A 24,331-nucleotide genomic window follows, 5' to 3' on the forward strand; every position below is an offset into this window, starting at 1 on the left:
AGTGGTTTCTAATTAATTAGAAGTTCTTAACCGTAAGTCAATGTATCTGATGTAATGTATTACAGTCCCAAATGAGCTTTCTGAAGTATTGCTTTAGATGTTGCCTTCCACTACGATCATTATGTTTGACAAACCGGGCGATCAGTCATAGTTAAATACTGTCAGTGCCTGTAGGAGGATGTTCGAATGAGCGTTTGAATACATCTCTTCAAATACCCTTGGCCTTTATGAGGAAGCACACACACACACACACACACACACACACACACACACACACACACAGTTTCTCTCGCAGAGCAGTGTAGAGGAACAACCTTGACTTTAAAGCAGGACACTGACTTAAAAAGAAAAAACATTCTGAAAAGCACAAAAATTAGGCTACTGTGCACCAAATCAGACAGTGTGTCTTAGTACGCATTGGCATATCCAACATACGTACTTCAACACTTCACTTACTTCACTTTCAACAAAATTAGAATGAAAGCACAAACACTCAAACTGAGGAACTTCAAAACCGAAGAAACAAACAAAGCAAACAAACTCGACACGATCTTTTTTCTTTGTTTCTTTGGTTTGCAACACTTTTAAAGTTCCCATGAGGTCCCAATTTTTTGTTTTAGAGTGTTTTTATTCACATCTGTCTTGCTCCAATAAAAGGCCCAATAGTGGCAAAAAAGTTTAGGAGTATGTAACTTCCCGAAAACTCATTAAAATTGTTGATGACTCATCCTGCACTCGAGGCTGTATGTAATTTTTTCATCCAATGAATGCTTTTTTTTTCTGTGAAGTTGCCATGGATGTACAAAACAAAAAGGAATGCCTCCAGAGTGGGGTCTGACTCAGGACCCGGCCACACCGATTACTGTGCAAAAAACACTACCTTATCACTTAACTCTGTGATTCGGATGAAAGTGGATCATGTTTCTTAGGTAGGGCATCATCTATGTTCTGTGCTATTTGCTGCTGCCTGTGTTTACAGGAAACGTGTAACTATGTAGAAACAAATGCCACTCAGTTAGTCATTTCATGGGAACTTCAAGATTGTAATGGTCGAACGTCCAGTGCATAAAATTTTATAGGATCATAATTAAAATTCTTCATTATGTTTTCATGAATGTATCTAAATCCAGTCTAATCTGAATCCAACACACTGGAGCTTTAATCAGTAGAAACCTGTCCGCTCTTTCAATTGTGCACAACACACAGATACCTCAGAGCTGCCCTATATTGTACATATCTTTGTGTTTGCGCGGTTAATGCTCAAACCTCGAAAAAACTAAAAGGTTACGCTGAGCTTGGATGCAAATCTGATTTGATTCTCAGACATGATCTTCAGGATTTGCCGTCTTTGCTGTTATCTGTGAGTCACTGAGTCGGATTTGTGTCACTCAATAATTAACTCTGCATGTTTTTTTGTTTTTTTTGTGGTCGTGAGTCACACTTTTAAACTGCAGTCAGCTAATGATAATCTGCAGTGCCACTGTGTTGCCACAAACGTAAATTAAAGTTTGGTACAGTTTAGATATTGATCTGAATTGCCAGTCAATGTATTTGAAATCAATTTGCACAAATAAGTTCACATGTGGACTGTAACTTCCGTTAAAAAATAGCAATCTATTTCCAATCTGGATGAGTCTAAACATAGACAACATGCATCAATCGTCTCCCTCTTTATCTGAATCTCTCTCTCTCTCTCTCTCTCTCTACACACACACACACACACACACACACACACACACACACACACTGTCTACACTATGCCACCTACATTCATACACCTCTTCACACAAACACACACATTTACACTCATAGTCTCGTAAAGTTTGGCTAGGTGTCACATCAGGGGGATGATGAGTACTGAGGGGAGGAGGAACTGTTACATAACACTTCAGTCTGTGTGTGTGTGTGTGTGTGTGTGTTATTGGCCCAATAAGGCCATGGCTCTCCCAGTCGCTCCTTGTGTTTATACCACAAAGATAGAAACACACACACACACACACACACACACACACACACACACACAGCCCCTGGAGAGGGAATTAGAGACGGGGAAGTGGAAATGAGGGGAATGGACCGTGTGCATGCACAAAAATCTTCTCTTTGGGTTTTTCATCCATTTTGCTGCACTGGTGGGAAATTAAAAGCTTGGGCGCGTGTGTGTGCATTCGTAATATAGGCGTAAAAACTCTGTCGATGAATGAGTCTGTGTAACCACGCGCATTTTGAGTGTGTGACAGTGGATCGAGGGGAGCTGTATCATTAGACGGATACTTCCCAGATGTTGGCCACACAGGGTAAAGTAGAAACAAAATCCTGGAGTGTGTGTGACAGTGCCTATGTGTGTGTGTGAAAGAGTGAGAGCGTGGGTTATGCTTCGCCGTCCTTCCCTCTCTTCCTTCCTTCCTTCCCTCCACCTTGTCCATTCGACCACCTCTCCTCGACATACTCTCATTTCCTCTCATTTAGCCAAATGCCATTTTCACACACGAATGCCATATCTGACAACCAACAGTTATCATCAAACTACTTGTTTCTCTTTGAAGGTCGCTCACAGCCCTGTTTAGTTCTGACTCATCGACGTGAAAGTCTTCTGGGCTTACGTCTCGTTAGTCTTACCTGCTGGTGGTACTCTATCCCCATGCTGAGAGTGTTGACGAGGATCGCGATCATGATCCCTCGGTTGAAGTATTTACTTTCTACAATCCTCTTCAGTCTTTCCCTGAAGCCCATCCACGCCCGACACACTCCGTTTTTGTACTCCCTGACCCCCCGTCGCCTGCGACCTCTCCCAGATCTCAGCTCTCCACCCTAAAGCATAGATGGAGGAGTTGTATTTAGTGATTAGTGGTTTTATTTATAGTTCTAGAACATATACAAAATAATCAGGAAAAACTGCAATAAATCACAGTGTTAAGATATTCAAATGTGGTTCCTTAAAGGTACATTATGTAAGAATTGTTGTTTAAAAGATTAAAAAATGCTACAGTTTGCATGCTAACCAGCTAGCATTGGTCAGTAGCAATGTAAACACCAACATTTTCTCGCTGCTCTGGGCTCACAGTCCAGACTGTTACTTTAACTGCTAACTGAGCTAAACAGCTACAGGTGCAGAGATACATTTACCGACGTTAGGATGCTTACTAGCTAATTCTGTTGCACTTATTCTAATACTGCTGCACCATTTTCCATATGGCACCTTAAACTAAAATAATGCACGAAATGCTAGTTATGACATTTTGATGTCTATGAATCTCCTGATGTTAGCATGCTAACCAACTAGCTTAGGCCCATCCTGCTCCAAGGCTCCTGTACTAGTGGTGTAAACATCAACACACCCCCTCGTCCCCAAGCTCCCAGTCTGTTATGCTAACTGCACCGCTTACCCTGCTAACTAGCTAATGGCAGCTACAGTAAGCAGCAGAGGTTATATGCTGCTGCCTATTTGTTTTGGGTATGAATTTGACAGGCTGCAATCTCAAACATTTTGCAGTGTATGGTAGCTACAATTCAGCCAGTTTTCTTGTAAACAAATAAAAGTAATAGTTGTATTCAGTGTTGCTCACCCAAACCCATTGTGGGTTTCTTAAAAGGTCTAACAAACGATTTAAAGGCACTTCCTTCCTTTATGTAAAGGAATATTTGTATTATAAATCCGACATCATTAACATCCATGTGTACTAGGTCTCAATAGCTGTCTTCTTTTTCGCTGTGCTTTTGACACATTTTGTGTGCTACCGCCACCTGCTGGTCGGTAGAATAATGACACCCTATTTGTAGAACTGAGTATCGCACCATCTGTGTGACTGTTCATGCCTATGTACGTCCTAATGCATGATCACGAGTTAAACAAAACAGGGACCCACTCATAGGAAAATGGCTTCATAGCACTTCTGGGTCAAAAACTCTGCAGGGAAACCTTTAACGTCATATAACCCTTTCCACAACCTTCATCATCGTCAGTGCGCCCCCCTTTGCATTCTGACCTGGGGGAAGTCGTGCAGTCCGTCAGCCTCTCCCCTGCCTCCCTCCAGGTCTCCCAGCTCCAGCTCCAAGGTCTCCAGGCTGCGGGCACACATAGGGCAGCTGAGCAGCTCCAGGAGCAGAGGGCTGGGCACCACGCCTGCCAGCTGGTACAGCAGCCTCTGGCGTCCTGCGGGGTGGAAACGGGTGGAGACGGTCAGACATTGCGAAAGGGGTGTATTCCTAGGGGCGTCATGCGCTGATGTTGTTCCTTTCGCTTTACTGAGCAAGACAAACATATTAGAAGTTTAGTTTTTCATCAGCCTGGCACCTGTTGCAAGACTTTCTTTTGTGAGGGACTGAATGCAAATGTTGCTTTGAAAATCAATGGCGGCTACTTTGAAGTTCTGTTTTTTGCGTGGCACTGGATTCATGTCTTTGAGGTTATTGTCATAAAAATCTAATATTTTTCACATAATGGCACATCAAAGATTACATTTGCATCCTTACTAACAAAGAACTGACCATTATTGCATTTTCTTTGACTGATGTTCAATTTTGTCCTTTTTCTTTTTTTCCTTTTTAAAAAAAAAAAAAAAAAAGATGAAAAGATTAAATATTGTTTAACATCAAGACATATCAAGAAGGTGGAGGTACTGCTTCAGCCCTAAGTGGCGCCTTAGGTCTGCTCCGAGAGCCGACACCAACAAGACACAGTAACTAAGAAGCCTGAGAGGCGAAACACAGGGCAAAAGATTAGAAACCTGCAAATTGTTTGCTGCAAAGCGCTCTTGCTGCTCGTTAAGCTTATTGCTGTGAGCGACGGATGATTGGAGGGGACTCAGATGACAATTTAAACTTCTCGTTTCAATTATAGGGGCCAGACATCCGGAACAAGTGGTGTCGCCATCTCAATTCTAAATCACAAATTTATCAAAATGAGCTTTGATTTTTTTTATCAAAGAATTCAAAAGCAGTATTGGCGACCCATCGTCCATCACAATGAAGGTAACTCCAACAGCAACGGAGATGTTTCAGAGATCCTTTATTGATTTCCTCTTGAAGAGGGTTTACTCTGGACAGAGTTCAGAAACCAAGCTTTGTAACACACTGAATTTCTGCCTTTTTTTTTTGTTTATTATAAAACTCCCAGAATGGTGTTATTTAATTGTGGAAATTTGGATTCTTTTATATATATATATATATATATATATATATATATATATATATATATATATATATATATATATATATATATATATATATATATATTAATCAAAGTGAATATTAACTTAACTTGCCTAACCCTAACCCCTAACCCCCAGGTGCAATTACACCCTTGGGTGGATGTACTCCCTATTGCAATACTGCAGCATTCTATATATTAAAAAAAGTATGAAAGTTGGTTTCTGTTAATATAGAAATAATAAAGTAACATTATATACATAATAAATAAAGATAATGCTTTCATAAGTAAGGTGAAGTTATGTATGTGGTTCTGCAGGGACGTTGTATCAGAGAGTAACAGAGAGCCAGAATGAGCCAGTTTCTGCAGTGAGTTCTGTGAGTTGCAGTGTAAGAGAACCAGGCTGACTCCTCTCACCCTCTGTTCTCTGACTGCATCCTCTAAAAAACCAGTACGAGGAAACTGCAGACCACGGCTGCAAATGACCGGAAGCGAAAACAACTCAAACTCGCGGGAAAAAAAAAAAGGTAAGTGGGAGCTGTCATCGTATTTCTTGCCGCTGCTGCAAATACACTTCCACGTCTATTTGTGTTTTGGAAGGTAATTTGCAGTCTCACAAATACCTCAAGGAGAATTATTCAAGGGGACACAATATTTCACATCAATACCTTATATCACATTAGGTTAGATTAGATTACATTTATGCTCAAATTAGATTGAAGAGCCCCAGACTTCAGTGTGTTCCCAAGAACAGCGGCGCTCTCACAGCACAAAGGGGCTTTTCAACCAAAAAAGAAAAAAAAAACCAGCAGTCGAACCTCTAATCCCATTACATTAAGAGGGTTTAGCTGAGATTGAGTCATCTGACAGGCTTAAAGAAAACATTCAGAAACTACAGAAACAGAAAAAAATGTCCGACAGGGCCCAGGGACATTAACTCATCTCGATTGTAGCATTAAGTCATCCGCAAACAATTACGTGCCTGTCCAGTTTAAAATGAGCGGTCTCCAGCACACATTAGTAGCAGCTGACACTCGCTCTCCACAGGAGCCCTATTGACTGTGTGCAGATCACAGGTGTATTGACTGTTTAACACTTTGAACGCACACCGGCGGTGTTTTTTTCACCCTCCTCATTTTTCTTTTTGTATTTATCATGTGTCAAACGGTAAATCTGCGCTCCAGCAAGGAGCTAATTCTTGCTCGCTCAATTATGTCTGAAGTGTCGGCTGTCGTTGAGTGTGTAAATGTGTGTGTGTGTGTGTGTGTGTGTGTGTATGTGCTTGTTGGCAGAGAGCTTTATCAGACAGCCACTGCTTTCTCGTTTTCCTTTGTAACTAACACGTTTCTCTGTTACGTGTCCTCTTCTCTCTCTGCCTCATGCCTCCTTTGTCTCGCCCCCCCCCCCCCCCCCCCCCCCCCTCGCCCTCTTCTCTTCGCTCTGTATTCAACTCATTATTTTTTTCTCTCTGTGTCTCCCTCTCCCAGCCTTCCTCCCTCTGGATCTGAATCTTTCGTACTCGATGCCTTTCTTCTTTAACTCCCATCTTTTTTCTCCTCTCATCTTCTGCATTTTTTCACAACCTGTGTTTATATTTCCCGTTACGCCGCATGCTTTTTCAACCCCAGCCGCTCATGTTGATTCCCTCGACCCTGCCCCTTTATCCACCTCTCTGCACCGATGACTGTGACACTTGAGACATGGATTTCCTGTCAAGCCTCTCTAAGTGCTGCTCGAGCCACACACACACACACACACACACATACATACACACAGAGCAGATGTAGCCAGAGTCTACCGCAGGTCAAACTTGGAAAGAGGAGTGAGCTCTTCGCTGGAAGAGGCAAGAAACGAAGATGAAAACAGGAGATGAAAGCGAGTGTGATGACAAAAGAAATAACAAAAAAAAACAATGGAGCTCAGGGGAAATCCAGAGCATCACAGACTGTGAAGGGGACTCAAAGGGCAGTGAAAACCATTAGAAATAAAAGTATAGGAGAAACAAAGTGAAATTAAAAAAATAGTGTGTTCCTAGAAAGAGATGATGACAAAACCTTAAAAAAGGGGAATGTTTCTGTCTTATTGATCATGTAGTTCCCCTTTGTTTGGAATAATAAAACACCCAGAGTTAGAGAGCGATCGCTATGAAAGTGTAACTTCAGTGGCTTTGTCTGCTTAACATCCAGTTTTACTATCTGTTGTCTGAACCAGGGCCACCACCTTCCATTCTGCTCACATATCAGACCGCTTCCATTGTTACCTTTCAAAATAAGAGTCCTGGGTATCGAACGCATGAATGCACATGTTTCTAGAGAGAAGGTCTCCTGACCTGGTGCGGTTTTGTAGAAAATGTAAGTCACTCACAAATCTGAAATTTGAATTGGCCAAGCAAATTGAAATCGGTTCATCTTGAATTATCCGTCGACAAATATTCACGAGTTAACATGTTTGCTGAACGTATCCAGAGCTCCATGGTTTAAATTCTCATAAATTAAATAATCCCTTGTCAATTCAGGTGTAATTTTAAGTTGCATCCTGCATCCACATAAATACCTTTAGTCATTAATCATTTGTCTCTCCCTTCTATTTAAGATCATGCCTTCCATCAATGATATGATTTTGGAGAGCTATCCATTGATTATTGGCGACCACCATCGCACCTATTCAGTTAATTTCAGGCAAGGCATTGTTCTGCTTCCATCTACAGTGATTATACTTCATTGCCTGAAAAAGGGAAATGTTTGATGGTGTACTTATTTAGCTATGCTGCCTCAGGCAAATAGGAAACTAAATTGTGATTTTCTGGCTCTGAAAAACAGTTAACCAGGTAACCCAAACTCCAGACTCCTCCAGAAGAGGAAGTCCCTTCAGCAGTCTGCGGGTGATGTTACAGTGTCTACATTCATGTCTTTCTGCAGTCTAACAAGTGTGTGTGTTTGTGTGTGAGTGAGTGTGTGTGGCCTCTTACTGTGCTGTCCCATGAGCTGGTAGAGCTTGTTCAGCGTCTCTGTGTGTTCAGACGCTGGGTGGTTTGGTGGATGCTGCTCCGGACTGGGCCCGCACTGCTGGGAGTGGGGGGGCGGCGTCTTGCTGCTGTAGCTGCACACGAACGACGGCAGAATCGTCGGGTAGTTCATCCCCCCGTTCAGTCGCCCGAGCAACGCCCCCATGCTCTGGGTGACGATGGATGGGCCGCCGCCGCCAGCGCCATTCCCGTTTGTGCTTCCCCTCCGGACAGGAAGTGACCTCATCTCCAGCTCCTCCCCTCCTCCAACTCCCTCTTCTCTGTCCGTGTGCTCGGCTGTCACCACGCTGATGCTGTGCTGGCCCCCGTTGCTGAGGCGACAGTGCTGGTGCTGATGGTGCTGCAGGAGGTTATGGATCGGTCTCAACCACATGGCGCTACCTGGGCCTCCGCAGCCCCTGCTGGACCCGTGGCCGTGGCTGTTACCCCCGCCGTTACTGCCTCCGCCGCTACCATTCGGATTAACCTTTTTACGCCTTTTACTGGATAGAGAGGGCAGAATCATCAGTTTGATATGAAGTTGTAATATTTATGTGTATCTGCTTCTAATCCTCTTATGGACGCGGCTCTCAACAGTTTGGTTGCAGCGCACAGGGAAGTTCTGTGAGAGCCGAAATTACCAAAGCACACTGACACATTATTAAATGCTCGTAACAAACAAAGACACACTTTAGTTGCCCCGGATGACTCATACAGAGCTGCAAATAGACACAAGAGGACTAGCAAAGACTATAAACTGCTGGGGAAAGTCGTGATTAATTAACCCGGGGAGAAAGTGTGATTATATCTGCAATAAAGAGGATTGTTCCAGATATTTTTGACTGAATATCAGAGAAAATCTTCAAGCAGGTGTGAAATGAGGTCCTAAATGTCAACGTGTCAGGGATTTATGGGTGACTTGTGGTTGTTTTTCCCGTTTTATGACTGCAGGTCATATGACGAATTACTCAAACGCTGGCACAAAGAGAGAGAATCCTAACTTTCTGTAGACATCTGTGAGAATTTATAAAAAATTCGTTTTTTTTAATTCATTTTAAAAATGAGCTAAAATCATCAACAGCATGTGAAGACAGTAACAATTTTAATGTTTCTCAAAGACGTGTGCATCTATCAAAGTTAGCATGCTAATCAGCTAGCCCTTAGCCACATGATACCTCAAGAAGTGATCGCCTGATAGTAAACAACACCAACAATCCCCCCAGTCCAGACGGTCAGCTAATATGACCAGCAGTTAACTGGGCTTACTAGCTAACCGCTACCGTTAGCAGCAGTTAGCGGTTACTCTGGTGATACTCTGCCCCTTGTTTGTTTGAATTCAACAGGTGGCCAATTCTTACATACCGCGCCTTTAATTTCACGCCATCTTTACACTGACCTGTGCCATCCGGAGTATATCCTCTGCAGTCTGCGTGTGAACTTGCGATAAAGGTGACTGATGTAGCGTAGCATCTCCTCGTAGCACGAGCCCGGTTCACTGTAGCTGGCGAGCGTGGAGTCGTTGGACATGTAGCGGGCGCGCTGCTCCCTCATCAGGGCGTTCTCCCTCTGCTTCGTCTCGGAGAACTGGGTGGCGATGACCACGAGGCACAAGTTGATCATGAAGAAAGAGCCCACCTGGTTGCGGATGAAAAAAAAACATCGGAGTGAATAAACTGCTCTAATGCTAAAATAGAAAAGCAACCATGGCTACATCATCAATATTTTATTTGAGGAGCAACTCACTGTTGACTTCATCCCTCCTCAAGGTGTTTAAAATGTAATAAAACACTGTGTCGACTATAAACCGTATTATCGCTTTTATATCATCATGATGCAGTCTGTTTGGTCAGTTTCTGGGATTATTAAACCGACTTTGTTTTCATCTTTACTTACAAATGTTGATTAAAATCAAGCAGTAATGAGGTGGCCTTGGCAGGAAGTTAGAAATGTATACCAAGTCTATAAAGAAATGTCTGTTTAACATGCCATTACTGTGCTCTACTGGGAGAGAGATAGGAAATTAAAAGAGCACTTTTTCCATCTTTTTTTTCCTTCTCGGCTATCTTAATTTCTGTCTCACTCGCTTTCTTTAAGAATCGCTCCTCTTGTTCTATCAGCTCTTCCCCTCGGTCCTTCTTCTTCCACTACTTTCTCTCTCTCTGAATGCATAATAAGCAGTTTTACATCAAACGGCAGGAGCTCATGCAGCATTGAAAAATGTAGCCAAAGCCAGGATCTTTGAAACCCCTAAGCCCAATAAGAGTAAAATTATACACGGCAAGAAGTCTGCCAGGTTCAACAGAGGGGAGCGATGCTGCGAGCAGAGTTCAGCGGTTTACTTTGGAGAGGTTATTTTTAACCGGGACTGAAAGTACACACAGATATCTTTCAGGAACAACATGTCATGCATATGCAAATGCCTTGAGCATTCAGACCCCAATACTGCAGACAGTGTAGAGAAGCAGGATTAAAGAAATGATGGGTCTGAGTTCTACGGAAGCTCTGAGAGGCAAGTGAGAAAAACAATTTGGATGCATTATCAATTTTTTTTTCCAAGGTTCTAAAACTTATGTCACTTAGATAAACAGAACATCAGTGCTAACATTTGATTCAATCAATTTGAGCATGAGGTAGTGGCGCACTTCAGCCTCTTGTGGCCGAAACAGCTGCCACAAAAACAAACGAAGGGAACAATTGTTGTTAATATTAAAGAGTGTGTCAGTTGATCATGTTTGCTACGTGAGTAGTATATTTTAAAGGTGCAGCATATAAGATTTTAGTTGAATCATCAACAGAATGCAGATAAATAGCGGTTGTGACATTATGCTGACTATGTGTTGTGTTGGAGACATCTCTACTGAAGTTAGCATGCTAAACAGCTAAGTCTGTCCTGGTCCAATGCTCCTGTGCTAGCAGTATAAACACCAACACTTCCATGGTGCTCAGAGCTCCTAGTCCGGGCTGCTAGCTGCACAGCTAACTTGGCTAACTAGCCAACAGCAGCTACAACGAGCAGCAGTCAGGGGTTACTCTAGAGATACGCTGCCCCCGTTTGCTTTAAGCATGAATTCGACAGTCGGACGGTTCTTACATACTGCACCTTTAATATAATGTTGTGTATTTATATGACACATTCTGATCTAATTCCTACTTATAATTCATGTGAACAACTAGACTCCACAGATGGCTGCTACTCCAGCAAAAAAAGGCCAAGTTATTTCAGAACTCCGCAGTGAGTCAGGATAACAGTCAAACACTGAGCTTTGTTGGGTTTGTGCTAATTAAATGCTGGAGTGCTTTTTGCTTGGGTCAGGTTCAAACAAGACCCATGATGTTCCACGCAGGTCCCTGCCAGATATTTTGGACCGAATCAAAAGTGTAGTTTTTTAATTTGTTTTAATTAATTTTGCTTCTATTTCTGGGCATGCTTTTTTTTTGAGACCCGACAGCACGTCAGAATATCAGGAAACGTTTGTTGACTAAAGTGAAAATGAAACACAAGGGGATACTTACGATTATGAGCAGTATAAAATATATAAAATTGTAGAAGGAGTGAGCGTCCTGGACATAGTACATGATATCTACCCATCCTTCCAGTGTGATGACCTGGTGGAGATAAAAAAAAAAAAAAAACAGAGAGGGAGAATCTGTATTATAATGAGAAAGAAGAAAAAAACATTCCTTCATCGCTCTGCCCATTGCTTTTTCTCTAAAAACATATGACAAACACACCCACGCATGCACGCACGAAACTGGGCATGGACGCACACAAACACCCAAAGCGCGCCGAAGTCAGATGCATTACATTTCCAATTCTGTTTTTAATGGCTGTTCCTCAGAAGAAAGCCTGTGGTGTCCCTCCAACTTCTTCTGCATGTGTGTGTGTGTGTGGGTTGAGCGGGTGTGTGTCTGTGCCAGGGGACTGACGCAGCTCTTTCATGTGGCCGCTATGCTAATGAGTGGCGGAGATGCTGAGGCCTGAGAGCGGTGGCTCAGCTCAGCCAAGCCGATAATACACTCACACCTCAACATTTACACCTCGGCTGGCATAGCGCTCTGCAGCTGCCAGCGCGCACGCAAACAATGGACACACATGCCAACAGGCACGCGTGTGCATGCACACTTGTGTACTCGCAAGGAATCGTAACACAGGCCCCTCCATCCGCAGACAACCACACACACGCGCAGACCCAGGGGAGACTAATCCGCTCTCTGCTGGAATGCTCTCCTTGCACCAGATTGACAAAAGGAGCCGAGGATTCTCGTTTCAGAGCCGCAACGCGCTTGTAAATTGTAATCATTGTGCATCTTTTTTATTCCGTAGACAGAGAACACAAACCAGCCGTCAAACATAATATATATTTACCCAGCCAAACTAATAATCTGGTACATAAAAACAAACAACCATGCAGAGCAATGTGGAGAATAGAGCCTGGAACAGACTGTCCCTCATTCATACAATTCATCAAGAACTGGGATTGTGATGTACATCAGCAGTAACATTAGATAGTGTTCTTTGTCGCAACTGAAAAAAGGAAAATTAACCCAAAAATGTGGTCATTACCTACTCATCCCAATGCCGTTTTGGAAGTTTTGGTAGTCTAAGAAACATTTTTGGAGCTTTACAGCAAAACAGTGCTGCAGCATTCTCTCAAACATCTGAAGTAAATGGGGACAACCCAAAAAACATAAAATGGCTCCATTTAGCTCATGTGGCATGATCCAAGTCTCTGGAAGCTCAGAGATCCCAAATTCAAGACGTTATTCTTTTTAAAGCAAAAATCTTAACTGTAACTGCTAAAGCGAAAGCTAAAATAGTTAGTTTGCACCTGGTCCAAGATCCAGCCACTTGTTGAGGATGTAAATAATGCGCTTTCAAATCAGTTTGGATCCCGGTTGTTTTTTACATTTTAAAACAAGTCCCCATCTACTTCAGTTGTCCAGGAGAATGCTGCAACAGTAGATAATGAATTTAGATTTTTGGGTGAACTTGTCCTTTAAAGCTCAATGGGATTATTCCTGCTGAAAGAAAGGTTGAACAAAGAAAAATGAAGACAAAATGAATTCCTAAAGGAGTTCTCTGGAGCTGCTTTTTAAATCTTCATCAAGCCGGGCTCCCATAGAGGGGTCCAATCACTCGCTGACCCCCCGACTGTCCCCCCACCCTCTGCTTCAGAGCCACTTTGAACATCAGACATAGCTACAGTCATGCTAATGACATACACGTGGAGAAGAGGGTCCATTCTCAGCTGTCACTGGTGAATGAGTTAGCATTGCACTTTGCACTTGAACCCTAACATTTATATGTGTGTGTGTGTGTGTGTGTGTACAAGGTCATTCGTCATTAACCTGTTAATGGGTGTCAATCTTGGTCCAAGGACCCTCGTGTGTGTGTTTCCTCCTCTTGTCATCCTTTACCTGTCTACTCGAGCCCTTCTACTTCTTCTTTATTTTTCCACACTTAGTCTTTTATCTGTTATTATCACTCCTCCATTCAAAGCCCGCCTTTTCTCTTTCTGCTCTCCTTACAGTGTTGACAGAGAGTTTTATTTTTGTTTTTTTTTAACGACTGGTTTGGGTGACAACCTCCCTTAAAATCAATTGTTATCCCACGCTAATGAATTCTGGTACGAGCCCTTACAGTCAACAACAAAATCATACAAACAAGCAGTAATGCAGTTCTGAAGCGACCCTAAACAAACCTAACCTCTAACAAATGGCTAAATTTCCGCTTTTTAATTAAGGATATTGAGAGGCTTTTTAGCGAAATATCAAAAGATACTTCTGGAATAAACAAAAGGGCCCGACACAGGAAGCCATCACGCTATATTTGGTGTATGGCCAAACCCTCAGCAGGACCCGACGTGACGTGTTAACAGCTCGTTGTGCTCAGCAGGAGTCCCAGGGTTCCTCTGAATTAACTCAATTTGAAGCCACTGGCTGAAATCTTTTCAAAACCTTGTGCTGAGATGTATAATTCATGTTTTTTGTTTTTTACAAATACTGAGGGAATAAAGGTCTACGCTGGGATAACAGGCAAGGCGGCTCATTTAACATTCAATATGGCCTCCTCCTCTTTTCGAGCATTCTTTCTGTTTTTCTCCTGCTGTATCTGCATCTCGACCACTTTTCCTTCTCTCCCTCACTCCGGCTCTCTGTTAATCACTGTTTCCATCAACCTGTCAACAAACAGTCTGTACGATGCAAAATAAAACGTTTAAATTGAATTTGTTCGGCCGGGCATTGGTTTTCCCAAGGTTGTCACTCAATGTCCGTGTCATTATTTACTTACGACGACGACATCTAGAAATAAAGTTGCATATTTTTTTAAATTCTTGAGGAATGTTGCGTAAGTTGTAACTGACAAGCAACGTATTTGCAGTGGTGGAAAGAGGACTAAAAATATGTACTCCAGTGCGAGCAGTTACAGTACTGAACGATTACTCAATTACAAGTAAATCTAGGGATATTAAAATTATGCTTAGTGTTCTTTTCAAATGCTACTCAGAGTATCAGTTACTTTTTAACCATTGATGTTTGAGCGATTATTAACAACAGGCTTTTTTCCGATTTCGAGGGTTTTCATCGGCCCATTTGTGATCAGATTCAAATTGTACTAATGACTTTAAAAGTAACTAAGCAGATTACATGGCGTAATGCATTCTGAAGCACAAGTAAAATCACAGACTTGGAAAAAATAATCATAAAAGTACGAGTACCCAAAGAATGACTTAATTACAGTCATTTTGAGTAGATGTAACTAGTCACTTCCGCCCTGCACATTTGAATAGAAACCTATCTACGCATATAAGGGCTTTTATCGTTGATCTGTTATGTTCGCACAGTATAAACACACCTGAGAGCCCGATGATACAGACTTCTATTTTAAACCTCGCTTGTCATTCCGATGACACTGCTGCACCCGAGTGTGCAGGTAGCAGCACCTCCTGACTGCGGAGAAAGAGCACAATCTGGCGACTGAACACATAACTAATGCTGACAAACCTTTTCAGCGCAGCGGATCCTAAAATACGCACACACAGATATCACATACCTGGCTTAAAGACTGTTATTATCTGGGAGCGTGCTGCTTGCTTAACCATCACAATAGAAAGAAAGAAAAAAAGATTCTGCAAAAATCGAATCGTTCAAGCGCCTGACCGCGAGCTGAGACCGCACACACACAGTCCATACCGAACAGGTACTAGTATTTGTGTGTTTGGACTGCGTGGTGTATTTGTGCTGTTTGGGGTAAACTGAAGGTAAGACTCTCTTTGACAAAGTCATGTTGTGTAAGTCAAAGTCTATTAGACACGGAGACAGATCTATCGCCGCGTCCTGGGCAGATCTATTAAAAGAGCCGGAATTCATATCACAACAGCCCAGACGGTGTTAGCGCAAAGACTCAACAGCTCAGGAGGAGGTGGGAACGGCAAGGGGGGGGAAAGAAAAACACATTTTCACAATCAGTGGGTGGAACAGAAATCGCACTCAGGTACGTGCCCTCTGATGGCCAGAGTGGAGGAATGTTTTCCTGGATGGATGACTATGTAATTTCAACAGACCGGAAACAGAGAAAGGTTAATTTTGTGTCTGATGACTAATTTTGTGTATGAAAAAAAAATAAAAAAAGAATCTCGTCATCCCTGTCTTGTTAGGAATAAGAAACCCTTCATTTTCTAACAGTTATATAAACTGAAATAGCCCAAACTCTTTAATGCATAGCTTTAGTTTCACTTTCCACTTAGCTAAAAGCCCAACGGGGCGTCCACTTACCACCACAGTCTAGTCAGACGTATTTTGTCCTGCTAAAAAAGAAAGGTCATGAACCATATTTTCCATCCGAGTTAACTTATTTTGCTCAACTTTCTGCATGACTGGAACCAAATGGAGCTCTCTGAAAGAAAGTCAATTCTGAGTGATACTGTGTGCTTCTTGTTTGCACAGTGCGATGACTGTGCAGGACTGTAAAGGGACAGAAACAATATTTCATAAAGGTCTGTTTAAAAAAGAAGTGTGAGAAGTTTTAGCTCACAGTTAGTTAAAACTGGGGATAAACAAGTGCAGGTTAGCCCGTCTTTGCTGCTGAAATGATGAATTAAAGCTAAAAACAAAATACAGAACGGAAATCTTCAAGAGGATAATCTTGTATTTGCACACCTCCAGGGAGTCATACTTGAGGAAAAGTAAATGTTGTTGTTTAATGTTACTAAATGGCCTCATGTATCAAAAGTAAAAGTCGGTTCTACATATGTTTACAGGTACGTATGAACTAAACATGTCTCGTCTCAATAATCTGTTCGACCAATTATCAAATCCAATATTCAACATTCAATATTTTAACGACTGATAAAACAAATGTATTTGACGATGTGCCACTTGCTGCTCTGATGCAGCATGTAATCTGCAAAATAACTAGTCACAAAAGTTATCAAATAAATCTAGTAGAGTAAAAAGCAGTGGTAGTTGAGTGGAAGTTCAAAGTAGCAGAAACAATGGAAACGCTCAAGTAAAATGCAAGTACCTCAAAACTGCAGTGAGGCACAGCGCTTGAGTAAATGTACTCAGTTACATTCCATCACTGCAGACCTCCAGTGCTTCAGGATACAGGTACAAAACAGCACATTATACGTTTTTAACAACCTGCTCTCCACGTTCCTGCTCCTCACCTGGAATATGGCTATCCAGGCGTAGCCGATATTGTCAAAGTTGACAGCTCCGTTGTGAGGGTTGTGGTCCCCGGGCTCACACACGTTGTAGTACTGGTTCCAGTTAATGCAGCTGTTAGTGCTGGCGGGGGCCGATCCGATCAGGGCTAAACTTTGGTGGGAAGCGTCCAGTGAGCACTCGACCCCGCCCTCGTCGGTGGCTGGCACGTCGTGGCAGCGCAACATCCCGTTCTCGCGGGGAGCCGAGCAGATAAACGGGCTTTCTTCGCCTTCCTCTGTCATGTAGTAAGCACTTATGGACAAGTTGTACCTCCTGGGTGGGAAGAAGAAGAACAGAAACACATCGTTACACTGCCTAATTATGGATACATTTGATTTTTTTGTGCTGCGGGTCTACTCGTTTGCTTTTGCTGGAAGTTCATTGCAGGTTATATTGGCAATACATTAGAGGAAAAAATTAATTACAGTCACTAGATTTTAAGCACAACCGTGACAGTGATATTCTAAGCAATATTAGTTTGTAATCATTTAGGAATGGGTTAGTCATTGTCTAAAAGTTTTAAGCGCCTTCATTTAACTTCCTCCCCAGGCCCTCTGCTGCGACAGATAAAAATCATTTGGCTTCTCTCTGGAAATTGCGTCATCGCTTGCACTTCTTGCGCTGAAAAAACATCTTTGTCGCTCCCGTTTGGCCCATTCATCAATAATGGGGGTCTGATTATCCGTCACTGCATTTCACTTGAACCTCCACATGGAAAGTCAAATTGAGCAAGCTGTAATCAGTGACAGTGGATGTATCTTCGAAAAGGCGCACGTCTGCTCACAGATGTCGTCGTTCAATTTGTCACAAAACACCTCCAGCAGCAGACAACCACCGGCTCCTCCCACACCGTTCTCACACTGGATCAACACAGCATCTCAATCAGTGATTTCCCCCTCTCATCATAAATCTTTTTGAACTACAGACTAATCGGGGGGGGGGGGGGGATTGACCTTCTGTCTCATGATTGCTCAGCAGCTCAAAAAGAAAAAAAAAAAAAAAGGACACTGACACCAACAGAGCCGAGTTCATTAAACATGTATACTGGGAGCATCCGTTTGTATTTAAGCCTGTGTCCGTCTACGTTCCTCTCTCCTGTCTTCCCATTGTGTTTCATCTGATTTTGCTTGTTCTTTTTTTTTGGTTTTTGGTTTGAACTTTTGCTCGTCTGTTTTGGCTTTTGCATTTTGGACTGCAGCTTTGGTTCCATTAAAGCTCGCTTTTTGTTATTTTACCTGCCCGCCTTCTGAGTGCCTTGTTTGGGTCCCTTTTTGATTAAATCTGACACTGTTATGACATTGATATTATGCACTGTCATATTGCGATGGCGAAAGAAAAAAAAAAATCTCTTTATTAAGTATTTTCATTCAAATCTTACAGTTTCACTTAAAAGAAGAGTGTTCACATTAGGCTCCATCTCATTTTGGCCACAACACCCTTTGCCTATCCAGTCCACCTGTGTTTGTGCATTCACATGTAGACTTTGCCATATCAAGAGCTTTTGGGGAGTGGAAGTGGGGTGCCAAACCCTCCAACTATGAGTCTGTACTGATGTTTACTGCGGGAGGCTAAAACAGAGGAAGAAAAAAAAAACTTTCTTGCTATTTAGTTAAATGTAATTCTTTTCATGCCTCATTCTCCCCACCCTGTCTTTTCATGGTGGGTTTAGACACATTAAACAAAAAGAAAGAGAAAAAAAGGAAACCACAGTTTTGACGCTTCAATTAAAAAGAGAAAATGTTATCCATTAAAGAGCGCATGCTTATTACTTTGCAGATATTTTTGCATTTTAAGTGAAACGGCATCTAATAACTAGGGTGAGTGAGCAAAGCATCTATCAGTATCCATGGTGACAGCTGTTTCCTATTCATGGTAGAGAGTGGTGAGCACATCCCACAGTTCATCTGTTTATTTATATGCTCCACTTTAAAGCGGAGTGCCCTCCACAACAATGAGTGCGCCTTTATGCGGAGTGACGTTCGCTCTTGAACTACTAGTGGGAAGGGAGCAGTTCGGGAAAGGATCTTTGTCGATGTCTAGCGTTTGACTCCCTTTCTGTTACGGCCATTCGTGTCCTGTGCTCTGAGTCGTACAGGACATGTTACCATCCGTATGATCTCTAAAAGCTAAACTAGAAGGAGCTTACGCATGCTCATCACGCGATGAGCGTGCATGTGCCAAGTATAGTGAGGGATTCATGCCGCGCGGGAGGTCAGACAATCATTTTTTTGGTGAGGAAAAACACAGCAGCCTCAGCTATGAAATATTAAGGCGCTGTTCTCTTTCTGTCTTTCTCCCTTGCACATAGGGAGGATTCAGCAACATTAGTCTGGTACAATTTGTACCATTACATCAGAAGAGAGAATTAGTTCATGGATGTCTGAGGGACATTTTTGGCTTTCTGAAGTTGTGGACTCTGATCTTTTCTCTGTCTGTCTCTTTGCATGTGGTGCCCGTTTGTGTGTTTGTCTTCACTGGGAGACAGTGGTTCTTTGGTTGTACTCTATCATAAGATGCATGTTATCTCATCCATCACAAAATAAGACTGGATAAATCTGTGAAAACAGGCTTATTGAATCTTTTCATCATGTGTGCAGCGTAGTAGGAAACGCGGTTTCGTCTGTCTGTATCAGTCGCTCTCATGTTTACTGAGTCTGCATTTGGAGTTTTCTCCATTTTGGGTCAGGCCCCATGTAATTTGACATTTTGTCAATCTGGTAAAACTCCAATAATTCTTAAATCTATTTAAACCATTAAATGTTTCTTCCTGTTTATTATTAATTTCTTGTTAAGCTGATTACATGTCCATTTTATTTTCTTGGAACATATTTTAAAAGAGGTTTTCCTGGGATACTATATTTTTGTTTTGTTTGGGAACGTTTGATAAAATTCTAACATGTTCAGCTTTGCATTATCTTCATTTTATTTTCAAGGAAAAATATGTTAGAACTTTGGTTGAAAGCATCCGAAAGTTAATGAAAATGATCAACACAGCCAGGAGCTCTTGAGCTAGCGGGCCACCACCCCACTGCTCCAATTCCTAGTCCAGATTTCCAGCTGCACAGCTAGCTGAGCTAACTAGCTAGCAGCAGTAAGTGTTTACTCTGGTGGTATGATGTCCTCTAATAGTTTGGAAAATTAATTTAGGTAGCCAATTCTTACATACAGTGCCTGTATACACAAGAACTGCATCATCTGCAAAGAGGAGTAGTTATATTTCTTCTTGTAGAAGTTTTACACATTTAAATTCATAAGCAATTTTTATTGTGACACGTATCAAATTACACAAGGCTGAGATAACAGCCTTAGCTCACTCCACCTTCTGGCTATTTTCACCTTCTCTCTCATTGTATGTGTGTCCGCCATACAGCAGTGTACGTCCTGGGGGCGCTATGCACTTTATGTAAGAAGGAACATTTTTCTACATTTTTCCTACAGGCAACAGCTGATTTTTACAACCAATGACAACCAAACACAAACTCTGACAAGAGGCAGAAAAGAGGAGAAGCAGATAGACATAAAGAAAGAAACAAAAGGAGAGGAGGCAGAGGGCAGAATAAAGAAATATTGTATTTGGAGTTAAATGAGCGACGCATGTTTGAAGATTCCATGTGTGCATGCTAGAGGCAGTGCTGGATGTTTGACTTCTTATGATGGGGGGAGATTAAAAATTGATTGCAACTTCCAACTCTAGCTCTTGTCTTTCCCACTCATCTCTGTTTTGTCTTTACTCAATGAAAAAGAACTGGACTCGGATCATGTTTTTGTCTTTTTTTTTCCTCAAATCTAACGTAGGTTTGACAGGCCTTTGAAGAGACATTTTTTTTTAGGCCACTGTGCTATTCCCAGTCCAGAATTCAAGGCGGAAATGCAAACACTTTATCACAAGACATTTACTCACGTTCTGATGTCCTCTCCCAGGAAGCAGCGGTTGCGCAGTAGCCCCGCCCACAGCTGGACCCCGACGATGCCGAAGATGAAAAAGACAAAAAAGCAGAGGAGGAGGACGTTTCCCAGCATTGGGAGGGTGTCCAACAGCAGTGTCACCAAGATCCGCATACCTACGTAGTGGGACACAAAAAGTAAAACATGCTATCAGATACCAGGAACCATATACAGGACACACATTTAGAGTTCACATGCATGACTGACTGTTGCATGTGGTGCAGAATCTAACCCTTTACTTGCCCCCTTGTTACTGAACACCCGGACAAGCTCTATTGATCTCGCGACTCTGGAACCAACAAACTTCATCCCCGCAGCCAATATAATTACAAGTGATGACAATACTAAAAGTGACAGTTTGACATTATTTCATCCTCTGGGATTTGAACTCAGAGCTTCCCCGTGGCAAGTATTATCTAACCACATGCATTCAGCATCCATCTCAAGTTGTCAGATGTGTTTAGCGTCAGCAGAGTCAGGGATCTAGTCCCTGAGGTGCTCACAATGTGTTCTGTCCCCCCCTTTCACTTATATCACAGCCCTGTCACATTGACCAGACTTACAGTATGACACTGCCATAGTGGCACTGCTACTTTTGACGGTGGCAATGATATTGAAACTTAAATCTCCTCCACTCCCCAAAATGTTAGTCTCCAGACTGTTTGCACCCCTGGGGGAGAGAGTTCTCCCTGAATACTTCATCGCCGATGAAAGGTGAAAAACAAAAACAAATGCTCTGGCTTGTTGGTGAGTTTTACGGTCAACAGGATGGGCCTCAACTGCATTGAGCTTGCCAGTTAATTATATATTCTAATTACATTTTATGCCAGGAGCTAAATACCGTCAAAGTCCATCTCCACTAATCAGAGTGAGATTATACACATACTGTGTCCAGAGATTATCAGTAATTATGTATGCATGTTGGGAAGCACAGATTTTATTATTTTTGTCTTCTTTTCAAACAATGTTTTCTTCTTCAGGGCAAAATGAATAATCCTCTTGACTGAAGATTGATACCTATAACTACACTTCCGTCATTTCCTATCAAACTTTGTATCTAACTGTAGGTCAGTGCTTTCATTAAAGGCAAAATTATTGATATAACAAAAACAAAATATGGACATAACACAAAAATAGTCCCCTTTCAATCAGCACTTGTAACCCACTAGAAGTGTGTGGCGGTGATTCGAGAAAAGCTTTGGGACTTTTCCTCACAAAATAGAGGTTTACAGTGGGGCAAACTGAGAAAACCTTCCACACGCTTTTATGATGCCTGTTTTTCATCATAAAACTGAAGAAGAAGAAGAAGAAGAAGAAGAAGAAGAAGAAGAAGAAGAAGAAAAGAGCATGTCTGTGTACATGCTTGGGGTAGGCAGCATTACTCCCGAGACACCAGAGCACTGCATATGGCACATGGAAATACACAGATGCACACACGGAGTAAACAGCACACAGATGTCTGACTGTAGAAGCATCTGTGTGCAGTGAAATCCACTCGGCTAACGCAAACATTTGACAGCACTGACAACTCTCAAGCAGAAATCAAATGTTTCTCCGCACACTTTGGGTATGGGGTACAGAGATGTGATTCAGTAACATACTGAAATGCACTGAAATGCATTGCTTAGAACAATACAGAGAGGGTATACAATTCAAATAGATTTAAAATGGACTAATATCCTGTTCACTCCGGAATTACAATGCACTCAGTTCAAATACGTTTAATTAAACTAATGCAGTTTGTTTAAAAATGTAAATATTGAAAAGATTTCGAAACGCAAAAATCCTCATGTAGGACTAACATTTATGGAATGAGGCCTTTATTATATGATAGGATCATGTAAAAAAGTCGAAAATTGCTTTTTAGACTAGATCTGGAGAAACTTCATGTGTTAATGTCAAATGTCATTGGTGGACAGGCAAAATGGCCATAATGAACAGATGGCTTCTGTAGTCTTACTAACCACACCGACCATACTTATAGAAGAATATGTGCAATGAACAGGAGAGTGGTGACTAAATGTAGCATCAGCCCGGTTACATCGCCCTCTACGGGTTGAATATTAACGCAGGCTCAATGTAGCAGAAGTGGTTATTATATACATAGCTTATTATCTCCAGTCTCCAGTCTCCATCTTAAAACTGGTTTTAGCTGTTAGCTGGATTATCCTCGTGCCGCTATAATGGCTGTCATATGTTGGAACATAGATAAACATGTTAAATGCTAACTCATATAACAATCCATGCATAATACATGTCCACAAGTCTGTAGTTTAACACTGTGGATTTGGCGAGGATTGATGGGGATGCATCCAATTTGCTTCAAAGACGGGGGGATTAATACTATCTGATTTTGAGAGAGCCGACGCTATTCCAGATATCTCCTTCGATCTATTCATGCCTGTGCTCTGCTGATGATATTGATGAGTGAACACTGTAAAACTTGCCAGCTAGTCCTCTCATTAGCGAGCACACAGATAGATTCAGCATGACGTCGCGGTAACAACAACTGTCACTTCCAGGTGTCCGACCTATCCGACGTTTCTTCTGTGATTGTTTTATGTACTGTGTTGCTCTGCTAGCTAACATCTCAGACTAACTGCTAGTCTTTGGTAAACGTAAGCTGACATTTTCATCAGTCTGAGGTCCAATAGGTAAATTAGTTAAAGACATTTAAATTGTATGTTAGCTAATGCGTGATGCAGGGGTTTTCTACTCAGAAGTTACTGCAAACAAACAGTCAAAAGATTTGTTTCTGTCAAAAAACCAGAACTCTGAAAACCTCATTCAAAATCCCACTGATGTTTCTAACTACACTTATAACTGGAACTAAAACCTGGCAACAAGGCCTTCCCACTTTTCCTGCATAACCAACAGAATACCAGATGAGAGCCAACCTGTCTGTTTGCACAGGTGTGTGTGTGGTGAGATTGTAGCAGCCTGGTGTCAGTTGCAGGCGATTTAATTGAAGGTAAACACGGTGGACTGCCGTGTGTGAAGGCACCGTGCCCTGGCGGCGCGGCACTTCTCAAATTGCGTGCTGCAGATCCATCAACTCGTCCTTCCTGCTGTTTTCAGACGTCTGCAGGGATTCACTGAACTGAAGAAGACGCTTGACAAAGCAGATCTCGTAAGAATCACTCATTTCATTATCGATGCACACTGATTTGCCTCTGGCTATAAACAAATTAAACGTTCATTCTTGTTGTAGATTTAAACGCGTGCTTAATCAAAGTGGCTTATTTACATCTAAAGCACGATTTCTCAGTTCTGTGCATTGGCTCCGTGCTGGCTGTTCCACCGCCACGAAAAACAGAGCCCGGAGTGGTGCTCGACGTATCCAGGCTACAGCACAAAAACACATTTAACATCTGTCTAACACTGGATACTCCCCATACGCTTAGGCCGAAAGAACACAGGGAGACCGAGCGAGAGCACAATGGTTGGAGACAAACAGAGACGCTAAGTAGAAAAAAAGTTTAACCTGGCTATTAGCCCGGCCGTCTCCGTCTGATGACAAATCAGAT

At 42.1% G+C, this 24,331-nt stretch overlaps 1 protein-coding gene across 4 annotated transcripts in view; it reads right to left on the minus strand.

Annotated features, from left to right (window-relative positions):
- Positions 1-24,331, minus strand: part of cacna1ha (calcium channel, voltage-dependent, T type, alpha 1H subunit a) — a 126,039-nt gene that overhangs the window by 34,962 nt on the left and 66,746 nt on the right. For all 4 annotated transcript variants that reach the window (XM_030406835.1, XM_030406834.1, XM_030406836.1 and 1 more), the window contains exons 6-12: positions 20,761-20,920; positions 16,820-17,132; positions 11,664-11,756; positions 9,547-9,785; positions 8,115-8,653; positions 3,984-4,150; positions 2,617-2,808 (exon numbers count right to left, since the gene is read on the minus strand). In XM_030406835.1, coding sequence (XP_030262695.1) covers positions 2,617-2,808; positions 3,984-4,150; positions 8,115-8,653; positions 9,547-9,785; positions 11,664-11,756; positions 16,820-17,132; positions 20,761-20,920 — 1,703 coding nt within the window. The remainder of the gene's footprint in view (positions 1-2,616; positions 2,809-3,983; positions 4,151-8,114; positions 8,654-9,546; positions 9,786-11,663; positions 11,757-16,819; positions 17,133-20,760; positions 20,921-24,331) is intronic.

The sequence above is a fragment of the Sparus aurata genome, chromosome 23 (assembly GCF_900880675.1).
Source record: "Sparus aurata chromosome 23, fSpaAur1.1, whole genome shotgun sequence".
NCBI lineage: Eukaryota > Metazoa > Chordata > Actinopteri > Spariformes > Sparidae > Sparus > Sparus aurata.